The sequence below is a fragment of the Camelina sativa genome, chromosome 5 (assembly GCF_030686135.1).
Source record: "Camelina sativa cultivar CO46 ecotype springtype chromosome 5, ASM3068613v1".
Lineage (NCBI taxonomy): Eukaryota > Viridiplantae > Streptophyta > Magnoliopsida > Brassicales > Brassicaceae > Camelina > Camelina sativa.
The window spans coordinates 5,645,856-5,666,129 of record NC_141884.1 but is presented as its reverse complement, the minus strand read 5'-3'; the positions used below and the strand labels follow the sequence as shown (position 1 = coordinate 5,666,129).

Genomic DNA, 20,274 nt, shown 5'->3' with positions numbered 1-20,274 from the left:
TCTTCTCTCAAATGTTTTTTTTTTAAATCTCAAATATGTTTTTTTTGTTCTCTTCTTTTGTGCTCAAGAAAGTAAAAGAAAAAAACAAACTAAGAGTTAATTATGAGATAAGGACTTATTTGAGTGGCATTTATAGATTTTGCCATCTCTTAAAATTATTTCAAATTTGCCATTTTCTTATATTTAGAAACACAATTTTACACATTATATTTGGGTAGATTGGGTTTCATTTTCTTTTAGGATATAGTTTTTGTTATTAAGTATGCATTTTATGAAAAAAAATATTCTCAAATTTTTAGTTTTTCAAGGAGAAAAATAGTTATAAAAAATGGTAAATATGAAAAACTTTAGAAAAAAACAAATTTTAAAAATAATTTTAAGAAACTTGGTTCATTAAAACTAGCATTAAGGAAACGAGATTTGACCTTTATGCTTAGAGAAAATTCTTATGAATACTAGAAATCCCAAATAAAAAACGAAAAAAGAAAACACGTTAGTTATGCCGTCATAAACTATAGTTTTACCAGTGGCGAGCTGCTGTAGGATCTAAAAAAAGGAATGTACGAACAAAGAACGTTGAACGGTTCTTCTATTTACGTAAAAGTGTTTTTTAGAGGAAATAATACTTATAAAATTTCCATCAAAACATCAAAATATATTTATTTTGCAAAAGAATTTTATAAAAGAGTTTATAAAATTCAATCCACTATAATTCATTAAAGTAATAGGAAATTTTACAATATAGAGCAAATGTTTACTAAGAAATTAGTTTTCTCCACACCAATATTTATTTTTTACTGTTTCTGTATATATATATTTTTAAAATTATACCATTAAGAAAGCCATACTCGGTAGAATCATATATAAAATAATAATTAAAAAAGTAAAAAAATAAAGGTTAGTGAGATCTTAATTTCCAGGCTTTGCAATTCCATTTTCCAAGAATGTTTTTGGTAAACCGAGGCAAATTCATTGAACCGACCAAGAACCGAACTAATTTTCAATTTTAATTCAACCTGGTTAGCGATGGTCACTAAAACGGACCTTTAACCTAATAATTTATAAATATGGGCCTTATTTGGAATCCGTAACATTCAAAAGGTTGCTCGTCTATTAAACCTTGCAAACTCATATAATAATGACGTGGGAAACTCGTGGATGAAACAACAAATCAGAAGACGCCACGTGGAAAAATCTTGATCGCTCTATTTAAGCCAAAGCTGCTCTGCGCTGTTACTTTGGTTTAAAACCAAACACAGTTAAACTTAAAACCAAACACAGTTACACACAATGTCAGGAACCTTGATACTTAATTTTCGGACTAGAAAGACATTTCACAAACACCTAAACAATTTTTCACACTTGAGGAAAGAAAACGAATAACACAACGAACAAAAGAACTAAGAAGTTTACCGTGGAGCTTGCCGCACCGTAACATGTTTTACTATTTCATGCCTCAATCATTCGAATCAACAACATAAAAAGCAATCAAATTAGGAAAACCTCAAACCACAAATTATCCCATAACAAATCCCATTTTTTCCCACTAAAGCTTTGACATAATCTTAACAAATGATTAATTAGTATTAATCATTAAATTAATTTCCTGATCTTATCATATAAACCAAAAAAACTCAAAAACATTAGTATAATTTTTTTCATTAACCTCTCTGTCTCTCTGACTCTATCTATCTCTCTTCATTATCCGAATACACACCCAATCGAATCCATTCAACCAGACGGGTCGTTTATAAAAAAAAATTCCAAAAAGATTCCTTTTTCTCTCTCAGCTCAATTTTTTCTAAAAGCTCCAACCTTTTCGATCCTCTAGATTCTCGGCGCCGGTTTATCGGAGAAATTAAAATGGCTCAATTCACGGGTCGGGTCGTTGGAGACTACTTGATGGGTCGTCAAATCGGGTCGGGCTCTTTCTCGGTCGTTTGGGAAGCGAGGCACCGCGTTGACGGCACTGAGGTTGCTATCAAGGAGATCGCCATGGATAGACTTAACAAGAAGCTTCAGGAGAGTCTCATGTCTGAGATTTATATCTTGAGAAGGATCAATCATCCTAACATCATCCATATGATCGACATGATCAAGGTTTAACTTAAAGTTTCGATTTTTCTATTTTTTGTCGACTCTCTGTTTGTAGGTAGAAATTGAGAATGAAGTTAGCTTTGTTAAGATGTTTTGTTACTCAATTTTGAGATATTTGCCGTTGAATTTTGGATCATATATGCATGTAACTAAGCGCTTGAATTGTGAAATAAATTTGGGTCTAGTTTTGGAAGGTTGATGTTTGTTTTGTTTTGTTTTGTGCAATGTGATGCAGTCTCCTGGAAAAGTGCATTTAGTGTTGGAATACTGCAAAGGGGGTGACTTGTCTGTGTATGTCCAGAGACGTGGAAGTGTTCCTGAAGCTACTGCTAAGCATTTCATGCAGCAGTTAGGTAAATTCTGTTTACACTTAACTTACTCTCTGTTTTGTTGTTTTGCTTGGGTTGAAAGAACCACTTTTTTAAAATCTCAGACGATTTTTTGATGTAACAGCCGCTGGTTTACAAGTTCTTCGTGACAATAATATTATTCACCGTGATTTAAAGCCTCAGGTGTGTCTGCTTCTCGTTCCTTTCAATGATCTTCTGTGCATTAGGTGTTTTTGTTGTTAAGCAGATTAGTTGAGCTCGTTGTCAAATGATAGAAACCTTTCAAAAAGATGAAAGGATGTTGTAGAATGGTGATCTGTTAGTTTCCAATCAAACATGTTTTCTTCTATTTTCACTGGACATGCTTTCCAAAGGGATAGAGTCTTGGAGATTCTATCTTTGTTAAAATTTAATATCTAAGGTTCTTCCGTTTTTTGAAACAGAATCTTCTTCTATCCACAGATGAAACTGATGCAGATCTGAAGATTGCTGATTTTGGATTTGCAAGGTATTGTCATCAGCACCCCTTGTTACTAGATCAAAGAGTGTAATATGAATGAATTAGAGAAGGTTTCAAATGGGCTCCAGCTGCTTTTGATTGTATATTGTCGAGTTTCTAGGTAATTTCATGCTTTTCTTGGGGGATTATGCTTATTGTACCCCCTCCCTCATTTTGAACATCACACTTTTTTCTTTATGCAGATCGCTGCAACCTAGGGGGCTTGCAGAGACTTTATGTGGTTCACCGTTGTATATGGCCCCAGAGATTATGCAGCTTCAAAAATATGATGCAAAGGTCATACCTTTCTCTTACTAGGATACCTAGACTTTTTCTCGTAACATGACCTCCTTACAATCTAGCTTAATACACAGGCAGATCTCTGGAGTGTTGGTGCTATATTATTTCAACTTGTGACAGGCAGAACTCCGTTTACAGGAAACAGCCAAATTCAGGTTTTGTATTCTCTTTCTCTCACTGATGCAAGTGTTTGTCTTCTGGTGCATAAACTAACACATTCTCCATCTTGTCTTCACAGTTGCTTCAAAACATAATAAGATCAACCGAATTACATTTTCCAGCGGACTGTAGAGATTTAAGTTTGGACTGTATAGATCTGTGTAAAAAGTTACTGCGCCGTAATCCAGGTCAGCATCAGTTTAAAGTCAATTCTGCTGGAAGTAGTGGAAGCTACAATTCTTTTGCATGAGACATATTGGCATATGTGTGTTGGCCTAAAAAACGTAAAAGTATATAGAATTGTGGCCACGTTGAACTGGCAATTCAAACATGTTCATAGTTATTTGTTTGATTAGCATAATTGAAAATAGAAACTGTTACTGTTGCCATTTCAGTATAGACTGTTCTAGTTTTCCGAGTAACTCATGGTTCCAGAACTTGGAGATGTGATTTAAATAGCGGATTACACTGAGCTCTATTCATCTCCTACACCACTTTATTATGGTCCTAGTCTGTGTGTATCCATTGCGATCGCAAGCCATTCTTGAATATCTTGTCTTTCGCAGTGGAACGTTTGACATTTGAAGAGTTCTTTAATCACCCTTTTCTTTCGGACAGGCAGGCATATGATTTCTCAAGGTAGATTTGACGTTTGTCGTGAGTAATGCTTTTACTCTCCTTTAGGCAACCATTTGTACTGATGAAATTATCTGTGCTGCAGGAGTAGATTGGGGTTAAGAACAATGGACGGTTTTCTTTCTTCTGGAAGCAGTCCCTCAAGAAACATGGAAGAAAGTTCTCAAGAAGACTGTTTGCCATTCTTCCTAGATGATATTTCAAGTGGACCTGACGGGAGCCCTTCCAATTTGAAAAAGACGTCCTCAATGATGTCGTCCTCTGGATTTAACGTTGATACCAGAGCTGAAAGAAGGGAGGCGGAATCTAGTCCTTTAAGATATCCAGAACATACTTCTGAACATAGTAGAATCAACCAAAGAGAGGAAAACGATAGATTTAGATTTGAAACTCAAATAAATTCGGAGAGGAGAAACCGTAGGGAGCCTACAGGATTGACTGATTCCAGATCACTTATTGCTCCAGGAAGAGGTAAACTGAATCTCTACTATTTTTCTACACTGTTGAGAATGAAAAAGTTTCTTGTTTGGGTTCTCACTTCTATCAGTTCTGCAGTAGATGATTCTCAAGACTCCATGGATCAAGATTTTGTTCTCGTATCTGGACCACCAGTGGATATGCCATCATCTTCATCAGGTTCGTCGAAGCCGTATAATTTCCCATTCAAGTCTCCTCCTGTAGAATTATTCAACAGAAGCATAAGTTCAACGGCTCCCATGCCAATAATTGGTGCTACTGGCAACAGCATTGGTCGGTTTGATAGCCTGAACAGTCAGAACTCTGCCCCAAGCACTTCTCATGGGTCTCTGGATCTTGGAGATGCTTTTGAACAGCCATCAACTCACAGTCTGACAAGAATCAGGTCTCTGAGAAAATGTGCAGCAACAATTACAGAATTAGTTCATGAAAGGGTAAGCAAAACTTACACTGTTTATAGGTAGTCATGTATTACCATCGTGCCATCATGAGTTTCTGAGTAAATTCTTTTCATGATTCTTTGCATAGATTGAGTCTGACAAACATCTAGAAGCCTTCTCTATACAATTGGCGATTTTGGCAATTTGGAAACAGGCACTGCACATATGTCATACTCAGGCAATTTCAGCTCTGGAAGGAAGCCCAAACCAAGACATTAACAGACTAAGAAGTAGCAGCCTGAAATACGATACCCACAATTCTGATAAAATTACTGGTCTCAGCCATGATGGATCGGAGGAGATGTCCTCTCAGATTCAGAGGCAGTTTATCCAGGAGATTGAGCTTGCTGAAGAACTTGCCAAGAGTATTGAACCTGGTATGTTTCTTCTTTCAGAAAAACTAAACTAATCTGTTTCTGAGGTATTTAAGATCTTTAAAAGGAGTTGGTTGTAGGAAATATAAAAATGCCGGATGCAATGGAGACAATATTCGAAGCAGCCCTTGATCTTGGAAAACTTGGAGGAGTAAGTTTCCCTTTGCCATTTTTCCCAAAAGAATTTGATGAACAATCCAAAAACTAGAAACAAAACAGTTCAATTTGTCTGTTATGCATTCTCATATACATAATATATAGTTCTAACTCCATTAGCGTGACTGTCTTTTGTCTGTATGTAGGTTAAGGAGTATATGGGAGATATAGAGAACGCTGGAAACCAATATTCGAAAGCGGTGCGATTGCTGGTATTTCTTCTAGTAGAAGCACCAATGCTGATTCTGAACCCGCCATTGTCTCTTACAAACTCAGTCAGGTATCGTCTCAGGACATACATCGATTTCCTCAGCAGAAGGTTAAAACATCTGCAGTCACACAGAAAAAGTTCAGGTGGTGGTCAGATGCAAGGATCATCATTAACCATGATGAACAGACAATCATCATAAACCCATTATTCACTCCGTTTGGGTTCCCTTGTTCTTCTTGTGTTCTTTTTTTTTTTTTTTTGAATTATTTATTCTAAAAGAGAAAAATGTATTTGTTTTTTGTACAGCAAAAATCATATAATTCTTATTCTTTTGGGGTTAAATCTGGAGAGGGACGCTGAGGATAAATCAAGGGGGATAGCTACAAATGCAAAATTACACGTCTTTCATATAAGAAATGAACCATGTTGATAAAGGTTTCAATTTTTGTTCGGTTCAGTTTATAACACAATTTATTTATCTTTTATTACCCAATTTATCCTTGTATTGATTTTAGGTTTTTCATTATTTAAGTGCAATGAAATCAATCTTTTCCGAACCATTCTAATAGGACTTTTTAAAAAAATGGGCCGATAAAATCAATCAAAAGCCCATTTGTTCAATTTGGAGGATAACTTCTCATATTAGCCATTTCCCTAATCGACCAAACATATGATTATAGTTAATCTTATGGCATAATTACAAATCAGAAAACAAAAACTGAAGATTTGAGTTGATTAGAAAACGTTTGAAACAAAAAAAATTTAGGTATAATGGAATTAGGGAAATATATGTAGGGTGAATAAAAAATATACCAGAAGACAGGTAACACTGTGAAAATGGTAAAATTTAAACACAGAGCTGTTAAAATTCTGGCCAGTTTAATATTTGCTCCGGAAACTTGAACATCTCTCACAAATAATCTAAGAGAGTTCACCATTATGAAGCAAACAAATAATAAACCAATTTTCTAAAAACCAAATCAATTTCGAAATTTCTCAAACACGATTAACCGATGGATAAAAAAACCAAACAAATCGGTTCAAAATTAGCCATCGGATCTTAGGGTATTTTTTGTTTCATTCGAACGAATCCGAATTCGCAAAAAAAAATCCCTATCGATCGGATTGAAGATTTTTTTTATTATACGCTTCCGGTGACACGCCCTTCAGGGTACGTAAAACCCTAAAACGAAGAGCGCAACGCCTTTCGAAAGCGATTTGATTTCTCAATGTAAAAAAACAAACCAAAAATTTGAAACCAAAAACAAACTATGATTGAAGATGAAAAAAAAAAAAAGTTAAAAGAACTATGCTGACGGCTACGGAAATTGACTTTTGAGATTAAGAATTTAGGTTTAGAGGGACTTGGTTTTATAGAGAGAAGGCTGGTGATGGAGGAAGAAGGTTGATGGAGAAAACATAATCGGCGGCGGCATAGAGAAAAATAAAAGTGAAACCCTAATTGTAAGTCGTCTCAAACAAGTACAAACTTTGTTACTACTTTCTCGTATTGGGCTTTAAAATAGTAATGTATATTAAGCCCACAGATACAAACAAATATAAGCCTAATAGTGTTGTAATATTTAGCAACTGGGTCGGATATCGGATATCCGGGAATGTATTTTTGTGCTATCCGGATCCGGATCCGGATCCGAATCCGAATCCGCCGGATATGAAATTTTACTATCCGGATCTGGATCCGTCCTCCTACCCGGATCCGGATCCGTCCTCCTACAGAATCAAGCCGGAGAAAAATAAGCGCCAGTGGCCCTAATCCAACTCTTGCAGTCACTTACGACTGTTCTTCTTCTCCTTGGCAGGGACCTTGTCTCTCATTTGAAAGGTTAGGGTTTCATCATCATCGGCTAAAGTTTCAATCTTTGAGATCAATTGGGGTTTCGCAAGTTTATTCCTTTTGATACAGTTTTGGGGTTTTTTGCTGCTTGTGTGGAAGAAGCCTTTTTTTATAAGCTTGTTCTTCAAATTTTGGATTTTGATTGAAGAGTGTGTTCTTATTTGTCGACTTATCTCTCTGTTTACAGAAGAGGGAAAAATGGCAGGATGTGGAATGAATTGTCAATTCTCGAGTGTAGTGAAAGTGAGAAACAAGATCTCTGCGTTAGGGGTTTGTAATCGAGACTTTGTATTTAGAGATTCGGTCAAGGCAATGAAAGTGCCTGTTTTGCGGATTAGAGGTAGGCAAAGGTCGAGTCTTTTGATGGTTAATATGTCTCAGTCTCCTGTTGAGCCGCTATCTAGTGGTGGTGGTGTTGCGGCTACAGAACAAATAAAAGTAGAGAGTGATGATGATAGCAACTTAGGGAAAGAAAATGTTAGAAACTTGGGAACTGATGATCAGCCTGAGAGTAATGTTGGTGATGGCTTTAATGGTAATGATGGTAATGGGGGAGTTAACAATGGTGGAGGAGGTGGAAATGGAGGAGGAGGAGGAGGAGGAGAAGGTGATGATGGCGAAGACTACGAAGAAAAAGAGTTTGGACCTCTTTTGAAATTTGAAGAGGTCATGAAGGAGACTGAAGCTCGAGGAGCTACTCTTCCATCTGATATGTTGGAGGCTGCTAAGACCTATGGGATCCGGAAAGTGCTGCTCCTTAGATACTTGGATTTGCAGGTACATGTTTCATTACTCTTATTTTGTTTTGCTTATGGAGATAATAGCGTTTGAGAAGAGTGTTTTGAGTTTTGATTTCTTTGGATTTAGAGCTCAGCTGGGCTGCTTGGGTTCGCTATAAGATCATGGTCTGTGCTTCGTAACAGAATGTTGGCTGATCCATCTTTCCTCTTTAAAATAGGAGTTGAGGTAAGGCACTCCTGCCAAAATTTTCATTAAGGAAATAGTTTCTCCTTGTACATTCACATTTGGATATGCAATACCATGCTTGCATCTAAGAAATAATAAGCATTTTGATATGTAATTTCAGATAGTCATTGATTCGTGTTGTGCCACTGTTGCTGAAGTTCAAAAGAGAGGGAAGGATTTTTGGGCAGAGTTTGAGTTGTATGTTGCTGATCTATTAGTCGGAACTGTGGTCAATGTTGCTCTGGTCGGTATGTTGGCGCCTTATGTCCGTTTAGGACATCCATCTGCATCAGCTGGCTTCTTAGGACGCATGGCTTTTGCTTATAATGCACTTCCTAGCAGGTACATCCCTCAAAAAAGATACTAAATCTTCATATAGTACTTACGTCTGTCATCTTGTAACTGATCGGTTACTAAACTTTGAGATGTTGAACTTATGCAGCGTGTTTGAAGCTGAAAGACCAGGATGTAGTTTTTCAGCTCAACAGAGGCTTGCTACATACTTCTACAAGGTAATCAAACTTCACAATCTCCGTCACAGTTGCTCCATATCCTTTTTGCTGTTGCTGATCAATATTTGTTCACATTTCTTCAGGGTATAATGTATGGTGCAGTTGGGTTTGGATGTGGCATCATAGGGCAAGGCATCGCAAATCTGATAATGACTGCAAAACGGTATACATACCTCTTTCCGCTTGCTCGAATCAAAAGGGTAACTTAAACTTTTTGGATTTGGCTTACATTTTGTTGTCATTGTCTTTTCTCAGAAATATGAATAAATCAGAAGAGAGCATCCCTGTACCACCACTAATCAAGAGTGCAGCTCTCTGGGGTATATATATAATATATATGGCTTTTTCTACCTTAAATCACTTTCACTTTGCTAAATCATTAATCTCCACAACAATTGGTGAATTGATTGCAGGTGTATTCTTGAGTGTTTCTTCGAATACTCGTTATCAAATCATCAATGGTCTAGAGAGAGTGGTTGAAGGATCTCCTTTCGCCAAGAAAGTGCCTCCGGCAGCTATGGCCTTCACTGTTGGTGTACGGTTGGCCAATAACATCTACGGTGGAATGCAGTTTGTGGATTGGGCAAGATTGAGCGGTTGTCAGTGAGAACACAACCAAAAACTCTTATTTGTGTTGTCTTATTTGATGAAATCATATATTGTTGTAGCCTACTCGGTTTATTTTCGATCTGTTCAACTACATTTTCCGTTGTTAGATCCAATAATACAAAAATTTTAGCTCGAAATCTTTATAGTCTAATCAGTAATTAGTGTCAAAATTGAAGCAATGTTAACGAAGTAGGTAATGATGGGCTGTGAAATGTTCATCAAGTGAGTGCAAAGAGTTGTTGAAACCTTGTTTTATGAAAGAAAAGTTAAAAGAGAAACAAAAACAAACACGTAAGAAATCATACGACTAAACACTTAACAGATGGTGAAATCTAAATCAAAGTAAACATAAAACCAAATGATTACTGAATGGGAAAAGATCCAATTTAACGGTACACGTCACGAAAACACAACCACCCCACTAAATACATCTTACTATATAAGAATCATCAAAGCACTAACTAAGACACTCAACAAAACAAGAAGAAGAAGAATAAAAGAAGAAGCATGAAGTGTTGTAGGTTTGTTGCAGTGGCTTTGATGAGTCTTCTGATCACATTGAATTACACTGAGGCGGCTGGTGAGTGTGGTCGCATGCCAATTGGTCAAGCCGCAGCTAGCTTAAGCCCGTGTTTGCCTGCTACACAGAACCCGAGGAGTAAGGTTCCACCGGTTTGCTGTGCCAAAGTTGGTGCTCTTATTAGAACCAATCCTCGTTGCCTTTGTGCTGTCATGCTCTCTCCTTTAGCCAAGAGAGCTGGAATCAATCCTGGAATCGCAATAGGTGTTCCCAAACGCTGTAACATCCGCAACCGTCAGGCTGGCAAGCGATGTGGACGTATGGATTCGATTATTCTAACAAATCTCATAGTATAATAAATACATTCATGAACTTCACTCTCACTTGTTTTATGCCTTATGATTCTTTTTGCAGGTTACATTGTTCCATAAATCCCTATGGCTTCCCCGTATTATGAAGGAATAAACAGCTAGCTGTTTGGATCAAAATGAAGAGGAGTTCTGAAGATTTTAATTAAATAAATGTTTTCACTTACCTTTGTAGAGGAGAAATGTGAACTATAGAAATCCTTTTAAAAATCTTTTTAACTTTCTATTGCACTATATATGAGAACTAATAATGCATATTTATATTATGTACTATGAGATGGATCTCTGTTTTAATAATGGTGAAATTGTGCATGTTTTGCTTCTGATTTAGCAGTCCACTTCTCCTCTCATAAGCTTTCTAATACTATTTGACACATTTTATGCAAAACTAATACTCCTACATACTATATGTTGTTACTTAGTAATAATAATACCATAGATTAAATTAAACTTTAGTACTATAAGCTTTTTTTTTAATAAGGAGAGTAAAGTAAATAAATCTAGTTCCAAAATATCATACTGGAAGTGGAAAGGGACTATTGGAAATATAAACTATTATATAGTATATTCTTCTTTTGAAGCCCAAAAATAAAAAAAATAAAACTTTAACGAAAACGACAGTTTAACGTTTTTTCAAAAAACAAAGAGGGTAACAGAAACTATTATATAGTCTTTTTAATTATTTAATTTTTTTTTGTCGAAGTGAAACACAAATAATGTTATGTATTTTGTTTTTGTCTATATGACCAATTTCTTGAAAAGATAACTCTGTTTCCAAAGCTTTCTTCTTCTTCATTCACTTGTAACAGAAACTAGAAAACAAAAAAGAAAAAAATGGCAGGATGTGGAATGAATTGTCAATTCTCAAACAAGATCTCTACGTTAGGGATTTGTAATCGAGACTTTGTACTTAGAGATTCGGTGAAGGCAATGAAAGTGCCTGTTTTGCGGATTAGAGATAGGCAAAGGTCGACTCTTTTGATGGTTAATATGTCTCAGTCCCCTGTTGAGCCGCTATCTGGTGATAGTGTTGCGGCTTCTACTAAACAAACAATACTAGAAGGTAGTGATAGCAACTTAGGGAAAGAAAATGTTAGAAACTTGGGAACTGATGATCAGCCTGAGAATTTAGATGATGATGATGGTAATGTTGGTGATGGCTTTAATGGTAATGATGGTGGTAATGGAGGAGGAGGAGAAGAAGGTGGTGGCGAAGACTACGAAGAAAAAGAGTTTGGACCTCTTTTGAAATTTGAAGATGTCATGAAGGAGACTGAAGCTCAAGGAGCTACTCTTCCATCTGATATGTTAGAAGCTGCTAAGAACTATGGAATCCGCAAAGTGCTGCTCTTTAGGTACTTGGATTTGCAGGTACATGTTTCACTACTCTTATTTCTTCTGGTTATGGAGAAGAGTTCTGAGTTTGGATTTGTTTGCTTTTAGAGCTCAGCTGGGCTGCTTGGGTTTGCTATAAGATCATGGTCTATGTTTCGTAACAGAATGTTGGCTGATCCATCTTTCCTATTTAAGATAGGAGCTGAGGTAAGGCATGCACTCCTGCCATATTTACCATGCTTGCATTGAAAACATAATAAGCATTTTGATATGCCTATTTCAGATAGTCATTGATTCTTGTTGTGCCACTATTGCTGAAGTTCAAAAGAGAGGGAAGGATTTCTGGGCAGAGTTTGAGTTGTATGTTTCTCATCTATTGGTCGCAGCTGCGGTCGATATTGCTCTGGTTGGTATGTTGGCGCCTTATGTCCGTTTTGGACAACCATCTGCATCATCTGGCTTCTTAGGACGCATGGCTTTTGCTTGTAATGCGCTTCCTAGCAGGTGTACATCCCTCAATCTTTCATATACTACTTACATCTTTCATCTTGTAACTGATCGGTTACTAAACTTTGAGAAGTTGAACTTATGCAGCGTGTTTGAAGCTGAAAGACCAGGATGTAGGTTTTCAGCTCAACAGAGGCTTGCTACATACTTCTACAAGGTACTTAAACTTCACAATCTCTGTCTACACAATTGCTCCATGATTTCTTTTGCTGTTGCTGCTGATCAATATTTGTTCACATTTTTTTCAGGGTATCATGTATGGTGCAGTTGGGTTTGGATGTGGCATTGTAGGACAAGGCATCACAAATCTAATAATGACTGCAAAACGGTACACACCGAATCAAAAGGGTAACTTAAATTAAATTTTTGGATTTAGCTTACATTTTTGTTGTCATTTATCTTCTCTCAGAAACATGAATAAATCAGAAGAGAGCATCCCTGTACCACCACTAATCAAGACTGCAGCTCTCTGGGGTATATATATAACATTATAGCTTTTTCTACCTTAAATCACTTTCACTTTGCTAAATCATTAATCTCCACAACAATTGGTGAATTGATTGCAGGTGTATTCTTGAGTGTTTCTTCGAATACTCGTTATCAAATCATCAATGGTCTAGAGAGAGTGGTAGAAAAATCTCCTTTCGCCAAGAAAGTGCCTCCGGCAGCTGTGGCCTTCACCGTTGGTGTACGGTTGGCCAATAACATATACGCTGGAATGCAGTATGTGGATTGGGCAAGATTGAGCGGTTGTCAGTGAGAACACAACCCAAACTCTTGTTAGTGTTGTCTTATTTGAAGAAATTATATATTGTTGTAGCCTACTCGGTTTATTTTCCATCTGTTCAACTACATTAATTTTCCGTTGTTAGATCCAATATAAAATCCTTATAGCGTTGTCTAAATTAGTAAGTTAAGAGTGTCAAATTTGAAGCAATGAATACGAAGTAGGTGATAGGCAGTGAAATGAAAACACACTTAGAGAGTGCACAAAGTTGTTGAAAGAAAAGTAAGGAGAGAAACAAAAACAAAGACGCAAGAAATCTAAATCAATGTAAGCATAAAACCAAATGATTACAGAATGGGAAAAGGTCCAGTTTAACGGTACACGTCAAGAAAACACAACCACCCTACTGAACACATCTTACTATATAAGAATCATCACTAAACAAAACAAGAAGAATAAAAGAAGCATGAAGTGTTGTAGGTTTGTTGCAGTGGATTTGATGAGTCTTCTGATCACACTCGCTTCCACTGAGGCGGCTGGTGAATGTGGTCGCATGACTATTGGTCAAGCCGCGGCTAGCCTAACCCCGTGTTTGCCTGCCACAAAGAACCCGCGGGGTAAGGTTCTACCCGTTTTCTGTTCCAAAGTTGGTGCTCTTATTAGAACCAATTCTCGTTGCCATTGTGCTGCCATGCTCTCTCCTTTAGCCAAGAGATCTGGAATCAGTCCTGGAATCGCAATAGGTGTTCCCAAAACGCTGTAACATCCGCAACCGTCAGGCTGTCAAGCAATGTGGACTTATGTATTCGTTCTAAATCTCATAGTATAATAAATACATCATGAACTTCACACACTTATTCTTGCCTTATGATTCTTTGCAGGTTACATTGTTCCATAAATCACTTACCTTTGTAGAGGAGAAATGTGAACTATAGATATCCTTAGGGTTGTTAAGTTACAACCTAGTTTAGCTAGAGAAGTTCAACCTAGTTTAGCTAGAGAACGATTCTCTACTAGGCCTGATGTAACGTGGGATGATGTTGGTGGCCTTGAACTTGATCATCTAAGAGAGGAGTTTAATTAATGACCATGTTATTTTACCATTAAATTTCCGGAAAAAATGCAAGGTAATAATCAATTAAGTAAACAAAGAATTTGGCTAGTGACTTCTTTTATCTTAATGTGGTTTGAGACAAGGTAGTGCTTGATAATTGAGAAGAATACACACATATTGCATTCTATGATGTGCCTTATTAAGGCGTAGTTCATCTCATTTTCAGGGATTCGAACGTTGCTTAGAGACGGGTTTTTTTACTCTATGGACCTCCAGGTTGTGGTAAGACTTTGGTTGCACAGGCGGTTGCTAACGAGGCAGGAGTCAACTATATCCACATCTAGGTTTCCTTTGGATAATTTATGTTTTGCGTATGGAGGCTGAAAACACTTTAAACTTTTTGATCTTTTCTGACTTTCTAGCTTTTTCATATTATTGATGTATAGGGTCCAGAGCATCTGAACAAGTATGTTGGAGAGACCGAAAAGGATACTAGGGATTCAGTCGTGCTAGGACATGCTCACCATGCATAATCTTCTTTGATGAGGTCAGTGTTACAAAGTGGATTATAAAGTAGTAGAGTATGGAACAGTGAAAGCCAAACACTTTTTGTTGAAAGAAAATTTTATAACAGAAACGGAATTGAGAACTAAAATACATAAAATTCAAAAACTTAGTAGCAAATACTTGTCGTAATTGAGGTTAATTATATATAATAATGCACATTACTTGTGCAATGTGGTTTGTTCAATATGATCTTCAAAATATTATTAAATTAAGCATGTTTAGGTATATGCAAGTATAGTAAATCTTCTATAAATTAATAATGTTAGGACCTCTTATAGAGATTTTAATTTATCAATAAATTAATAATTAATAATTCATGGATAAATTAATAAAAGATCAAATTATAAATTATTAATGTATCGATAAATTAATAAAATATCAAATTATGGAAAGATTTAAATAAAAGTTAGAGCTTTCAGTTAAGGTAATCTCTACTCAAGGTTTTAATTGCAGAACAGTAAAAGTTGTTCAATGTTGTTACTCTTTCCCATTCACTATTCTTGTTCTGTAACTAGAATGAAAATCTCCCATATTTATCTGATCTGGTATATATTGTTGTTAGGTGCTACTGTTCAACCATTTGGATCGTTTGTGTCAAACCTCTTCACACAATGGGGAGACTTGGATATCTCTCTTGACATATTCAGGAGTTCTCCTGTGAGCAAGACGGATAAACAAGAGTTGCTTTGTGGTTGTATCAAGCCTTGCAAAAGAATGTTGATTCAGGCAGCTTACTCTTTCCTAGTTCCTTTTATATATGATTCACTGCTTTTTGCCTTATACTTAAAAAGAAAGTTTTCTACTATATAGTTCAAGTACTTTGTTTTTCATGTGGCGCGCGATTTGTCTCACCTCCAATATCATGCAAACAATAAATTAAAACAGGTCTGTGTCGCGACCTAGAATTTGTTCGGAATGCCTGAGTTCCCATTATCAAATTCTTGAGCGTCCCCCCTTGTGACATTTCTATTGATAATCTGAAAGGGCTTTTGAAGAGCAGGTTCTTGTTCTGGATCAATGAAATAGATAAGAGATTCCGCTATCTGGTTTTGCTAGTAACTTAACATGATTGATGTGTATCTCTAAAGCTTTAATTGATTCTTTGACATATACTCATATCCTTATTAATAATCTATAACCTTGAACTATATACGAGTATGCATATTTTATTAGATACTATGAGATGAATCTCTGTTTTAATATGGTGACATTGTGCATGTTTGTTTTGCTTCTGATTTAGCTGCCCACTCCTCTCATAAGCTTTCTCTAATACTTTTTCACACATTTTATGAAACTAATACTCCTACATGGCTACATATATGTCGTAACTCTACCAAAATACATATATGTTGTTACTTAGTCAAACCATAAGATTATACTACCATAGATTAGATGATAATGAGTTAACTTAGTACTATTAAGTTTTTTTTTTCAAAATAAGGAGAGTAAAGTAATAGATCTAGTTCCAAAAATCATATTGGAAATGGACTATTGGAAATGTAAACTTATTATATTCTTCTTTTTAAGCCAAAAAAAAAAAAGAAAACTTTAAAACGACAGTTTAATAAAAAAAGAAGAGGGTATCTATTATCTCTCTTTTTTTTTCTTTTGTCAAAGTGAGACACAAATATAGTATTTGACCAATTTCTTGAAATCAGCACAAGATAACTCTTTTTTTTCTAAAGCTTTCTTCTTCTTTCACTTTGTAAAACGTTAAGCAGTAGTAATTGCGATACATCATACATAGACCGTACCGTAAAGTCACAGCAACAAAACAAAAACTGACCAAATGAGTTTCCGATTCACCGGTGAAACATTTTTCCATAATCATCAATTCATCACCTATAATAAAAAAAAAAAAAAAACTTTTTCAGAAAAGAAACAAAGAATCCAAGATTCACTTTCCACGTGTCCAATCCACAAAAATCCACGTGTAAAACACAGTCAAAACCCAGTCAAAGCCCACAACGGATCTTCTCTTGTTCTCTCTCTCTCTCTCTCTTCTCTGTTTCGCGCTTCCTTTATATAAAAAGCAAACACAAGAAACAGAGTTTTTCAGATTTCTCTCTGCAAACTCTCAGAAAAAGAAAACAAAAAAAACAAAAAACTCATTTCATCTTTCCAAAGAGAAATAAAGAAGAGATGACCAAAATCGACTCACTCCGTCGATTTCTTCTTCCATGTATCACACCTCAGACGAATCCAACCACCGTATCGTTCCCCGGAGGAGCAACAACTTCCATCGGAGCTTCCAAGAAACGTCTCAGCACTTCCCTTAGAGACGACATCGACGTTCAAGATTCAGCTTCTTCATCCGCCTCTTCCTCTGAGGCTGTAGTTACTTCCGCCGCCTCCGACGACTACTACAACCTCTCCGCCGTGACTGTGCCGCAGAGACCTTCCAAGACGATGGTGATTGGTACTATATTTGGTAGAAGAAAAGGACACGTGTGGTTCTGCGTTCAGCACGACCGTCTCTCTGTTAAACCAATCCTTCTCCTCGAGCTTTCTATAGCTACGAGCCAGTTGGTTCAGGAGATGGGTTCGGGTCTCGTTCGTGTTGCTTTGGAGTGTCCGACCCGACCCGAGTTGAAGTCGTGTTTGCTGAGATCCGTACCCGTTTGGACGATGTTTTGTAACGGGAGGAAGCTAGGGTTTGCTGTGAGGAGAAGCGCTAATGAAGAGACGAGGATGATGTTGAAGAGGTTGGAGTCGATGACGGTTGGTGCGGGTGTGTTGCCTTCTGGATCCGGGTCGGGTGATTCGGATGCTGATGAGGTTATGTATATGAGGGCCAATTATGAGCATGTTGTTGGTAGCTCTGACTCCGAGTCGTTTCATCTCATTAACCCGGATGCTAACTCGGCTCAAGAACTCAGTATCTTCTTGCTCAGGACGTCTAGTTGAATTGGCCATTTGGGGTATTATAACTTATGAATCCTTTTCATAAAGTTTTGGTTTTTTTGTTCGGGTTCAGAGATTTGTGAAGACAGATGAGTTAGGTCTCTTTAGTGTTTTAGGATTTTGAGAGTTCTTGATGAGATAGTTCCTTGTGGGTCTTTTTGGATTTGAGTTCTTGATCTTTGTAAAACATTCTTTGTTAGAAAGACTGATGATTGTTTCAAGATTTTCTTGAGGAGTTGTAATCTTTTTTGGAAGTAACAAAATGTTCTCATTTGGAGGACTGTTAAAATCTCATCTTTGTTATAAATACAAAAACACAGGATGTGAAGCAAACAAAAACTTACATAAGTATATCATCATTAGAATGTGTGAACATGATGGCAAACAGAGAAAGAACAAGACACAAATGTTATTCTCAGCAGATATGCTCACGTGGAACAGTGTAAATATGAATGTTTTTAACACCCAAGTGCAACTAAGTGACTAACCCTACACACTGGAAAAAAATTCTCTATATTTTCACGGCAGTAAGAAGAAGAAAATTTACTACCAAAAGCGTTGGAAAAGATGACCAAGTTGTTCCTTTCTTATACTAACTCTAAAGTATAAGTGCAAGTTGTCAATTGGGGAGAGAAGTTAAGAGTATCCTGAAAGCCTCCATTGTCATGAAGAGGATACCAACGCCAGGAACCACTTTGTAATATTCAGGCAATATTCCTCTGTAAATCCCTCTGAGGCCTTCTGACTTGAATATGTGTTTGAATGTTCCAAACAGTCCAGTGTTATATACTCGCGCTCTTCCACCAGCTCCTTCCACTTGCATTCTTCTTCTCACAAGATCCAATGGATATGTAGCTACAAAAATTATGGGCATGCATATAGTAAGAAGCAGATATGTATTGAAGCTAAAAACTATAACGCAGAGAGAAGGTCAGGTGGAATAGTAAACCTGTTGAAGAAACAGCTCCAGCTAGACCTCCACAACTAAGACCAATAAGCACTTTCGAATCATTTTGCCTGAAGAAGTTTCAAAGAAAATAGTAATATAAGTATGATGAGTTAGCATCTGAACAAAACAAATAAACTCAATAGGGAGTGCAAAAGTAACTGAAAATTCCCAGTTATTGACGACTTTTACCTATGAGACTGCCAACATGATTTCAAAGACTCATACGCAGCGAAATTGATAGCAAGACTTGGCCCAACACCCTGCATCACAAAAGATGTACCAAGAAGAAGTTAAAGAACCAACAAAGTTTGCACAAGAGAAAATGGGAAAGTAAACAAAGCATACCAACAATGTAGCACCAAGTCCTTTATACAGACCCAGAAGTCCCTCGTCTCTGCATATGGTACGGAAAGCATGCCCAATACCCTGGTAATACATTGCATTTTTCTGGGAAGGATCACATAGCCATGAAAATACAACTGGTTAGATCAAGGAAATAAATAAAGCTTTCAAACATCATATTCAAGAAGAAACACAAAATTTTAAGGATAAGAAACCAATTTACCTGTGCAGCAAGACGGGTCCTGACAAGATCGAGGGGATAGGTAGCTGAAGCAGCTGTAATTCCAACCAAGCCACCACTAACAAAGTGCACAATCGGGTTGCCACTCCTATTTCCTATAAAACTCTGTACGACTGGATTTGAATTGAAAAACTGCAAAAACAAAGGAGGCATTGTGAGGCTGAGTGACAAATCATGGTAATAAAAGGTTACAGAAAACACATATTAGAGATAGAATGCAACTCACTTTATTGTATTCTTCATATGCATAGAAGTTTACTGCAGTATAGGGAATCCTGTGTGCTACAGTAACCATATTCCCTTTCCAAAAGGCTCTAAATCCTTCCTCGTTGATAATACGAGAAGCTTCACACCATAAGGTTGGACGGCTTAACACTGCACCTTCTGCTTGCATGCCTTGCAACTGTAAAAGACAAGACAACAACCTTCTTAATAAAAACACAAGAAATAAAGCCTCGAACTTTGCTACGAGTGTCAAAATGTGTGATAAAACCCAAAAGGACAAAACGAATTATACATGACTAATGACTTCATGAGCTCACTCAATGTTCTTAAACCCTCACATCAAAATTCCTAATCCAAAACCTCAATACCAAGTTCAAAAAAGACTCAATTTTTACAAATTCTATGTGATACCCACATTGACGAAACGAGAAAAAAGAAACTCAAATCTCGAACCAGACCTGAAACAAGATGGTGAGGCGAGCAAGAGGAGCAGTACAGGTCTTGCTAAAGGCGCCAGCAATACCTCCAGCAAGTAAATTCTGGACGGTGCCTAACTGTCCCTGCGGATTAATCTGCGGGACGACGCTACTATGAACAGTGGTTGCAGCGTTCAGAGCACTCTGTGCTCCATCCACCGCCACACCGACTCTAGCGTCAACATTCATATCTCTCACTATCACTCTTTTCTATGAGTAACCCGATTCTGGGTTGGTGGATTTTGAATCGAAGGTCACATCAATTGAAGGAAATTGAATTACGATGGATATCGGAGACATCGACATGAAAGAGAAAGAGAGAGAAGAGGGAGAAAAGGTAAACTCTTTGAGAGAAACCCTAAATCTTGCTTGGAGAAGGAGAAGGGTATTTTGGTAAAACAACAAAGATCCGCGGAATATACGTCAACCGTTCGATTTC

The 20,274-nt window shown here is 37.0% G+C and overlaps 6 protein-coding genes, 1 non-coding gene and 1 pseudogene across 15 annotated transcripts; 6 read left to right on the top strand and 2 right to left on the bottom strand.

The window, feature by feature from the left end:
• The first annotated feature begins 1,506 nt into the window (after positions 1-1,506).
• Positions 1,507-6,112, top strand: LOC104785706 (serine/threonine-protein kinase ATG1c-like). 9 transcript variants are annotated; one of them, XM_010510968.3, is made up of 13 exons: positions 1,507-2,100; positions 2,333-2,450; positions 2,551-2,609; positions 2,870-2,934; positions 3,129-3,222; positions 3,300-3,380; positions 3,464-3,572; positions 3,951-4,023; positions 4,106-4,491; positions 4,576-4,931; positions 5,026-5,314; positions 5,392-5,462; positions 5,614-6,112. In XM_010510968.3, exons 1-13 carry the CDS (start codon positions 1,864-1,866, stop codon positions 5,875-5,877), a joined length of 2,202 nt encoding a protein of 733 aa, XP_010509270.2. In that variant the 5' UTR covers positions 1,507-1,863; the 3' UTR covers positions 5,878-6,112. The 9 variants fall into 9 exon arrangements, with proteins under 9 accessions (XP_010509270.2, XP_010509271.2, XP_087369308.1 ...); XM_010510969.3 differs by having other exon boundaries at positions 1,546-2,100; positions 4,579-4,931; XM_087513182.1 differs by having other exon boundaries at positions 1,546-2,100; positions 4,579-4,931; positions 5,379-5,462.
• A 371-nt stretch (positions 6,113-6,483) lies between these two features.
• On the bottom strand, positions 6,484-6,627 carry LOC147943294 (small nucleolar RNA snoR137). Its single transcript, XR_015558821.1, has one exon. It is a non-coding gene; the product is annotated as a small nucleolar RNA snoR137 (small nucleolar RNA).
• Positions 6,628-7,245: 618 nt separating this feature from the next.
• LOC104785703 (protein RETICULATA, chloroplastic) lies at positions 7,246-9,757 on the top strand. Its single transcript, XM_010510964.3, has 8 exons — positions 7,246-7,521; positions 7,721-8,310; positions 8,401-8,499; positions 8,621-8,841; positions 8,942-9,011; positions 9,095-9,174; positions 9,267-9,331; positions 9,425-9,757. Exons 2-8 carry the CDS (start codon positions 7,732-7,734, stop codon positions 9,616-9,618), a joined length of 1,308 nt encoding a protein of 435 aa, XP_010509266.1. The 5' UTR covers positions 7,246-7,521; positions 7,721-7,731; the 3' UTR covers positions 9,619-9,757.
• Positions 9,758-10,085: 328 nt separating this feature from the next.
• LOC104785704 (non-specific lipid transfer protein GPI-anchored 30) lies at positions 10,086-10,834 on the top strand. The gene is made up of 2 exons (XM_010510966.3): positions 10,086-10,458; positions 10,555-10,834. Exons 1-2 carry the CDS (start codon positions 10,128-10,130, stop codon positions 10,569-10,571), a joined length of 348 nt encoding a protein of 115 aa, XP_010509268.1. The 5' UTR covers positions 10,086-10,127; the 3' UTR covers positions 10,572-10,834.
• Positions 10,835-11,174: 340 nt separating this feature from the next.
• On the top strand, positions 11,175-13,255 carry LOC104785705 (protein RETICULATA, chloroplastic-like). Its single transcript, XM_010510967.3, has 7 exons — positions 11,175-11,879; positions 11,952-12,050; positions 12,127-12,347; positions 12,438-12,507; positions 12,599-12,678; positions 12,760-12,824; positions 12,917-13,255. Exons 1-7 carry the CDS (start codon positions 11,343-11,345, stop codon positions 13,108-13,110), a joined length of 1,266 nt encoding a protein of 421 aa, XP_010509269.2. The 5' UTR covers positions 11,175-11,342; the 3' UTR covers positions 13,111-13,255.
• A 288-nt stretch (positions 13,256-13,543) lies between these two features.
• LOC109133045 (uncharacterized) lies at positions 13,544-13,892 on the top strand (annotated as a pseudogene).
• A 2,869-nt stretch (positions 13,893-16,761) lies between these two features.
• Positions 16,762-17,893, top strand: LOC104785702 (protein MIZU-KUSSEI 1-like). The gene has a single exon (XM_010510963.3). It carries the CDS (start codon positions 16,841-16,843, stop codon positions 17,603-17,605), a length of 765 nt encoding a protein of 254 aa, XP_010509265.1. The 5' UTR covers positions 16,762-16,840; the 3' UTR covers positions 17,606-17,893.
• A 33-nt stretch (positions 17,894-17,926) lies between these two features.
• Positions 17,927-20,227, bottom strand: LOC104785701 (uncharacterized). Its single transcript, XM_010510962.2, has 7 exons — positions 19,818-20,227; positions 19,361-19,537; positions 19,117-19,266; positions 18,897-18,998; positions 18,741-18,811; positions 18,552-18,619; positions 17,927-18,457 (listed from the first exon to the last, which is right to left on the bottom strand). Exons 1-7 carry the CDS (start codon positions 20,022-20,024, stop codon positions 18,222-18,224), a joined length of 1,011 nt encoding a protein of 336 aa, XP_010509264.1. The 5' UTR covers positions 20,025-20,227; the 3' UTR covers positions 17,927-18,221.
• Between the last annotated feature and the right edge of the window lie 47 nt (positions 20,228-20,274).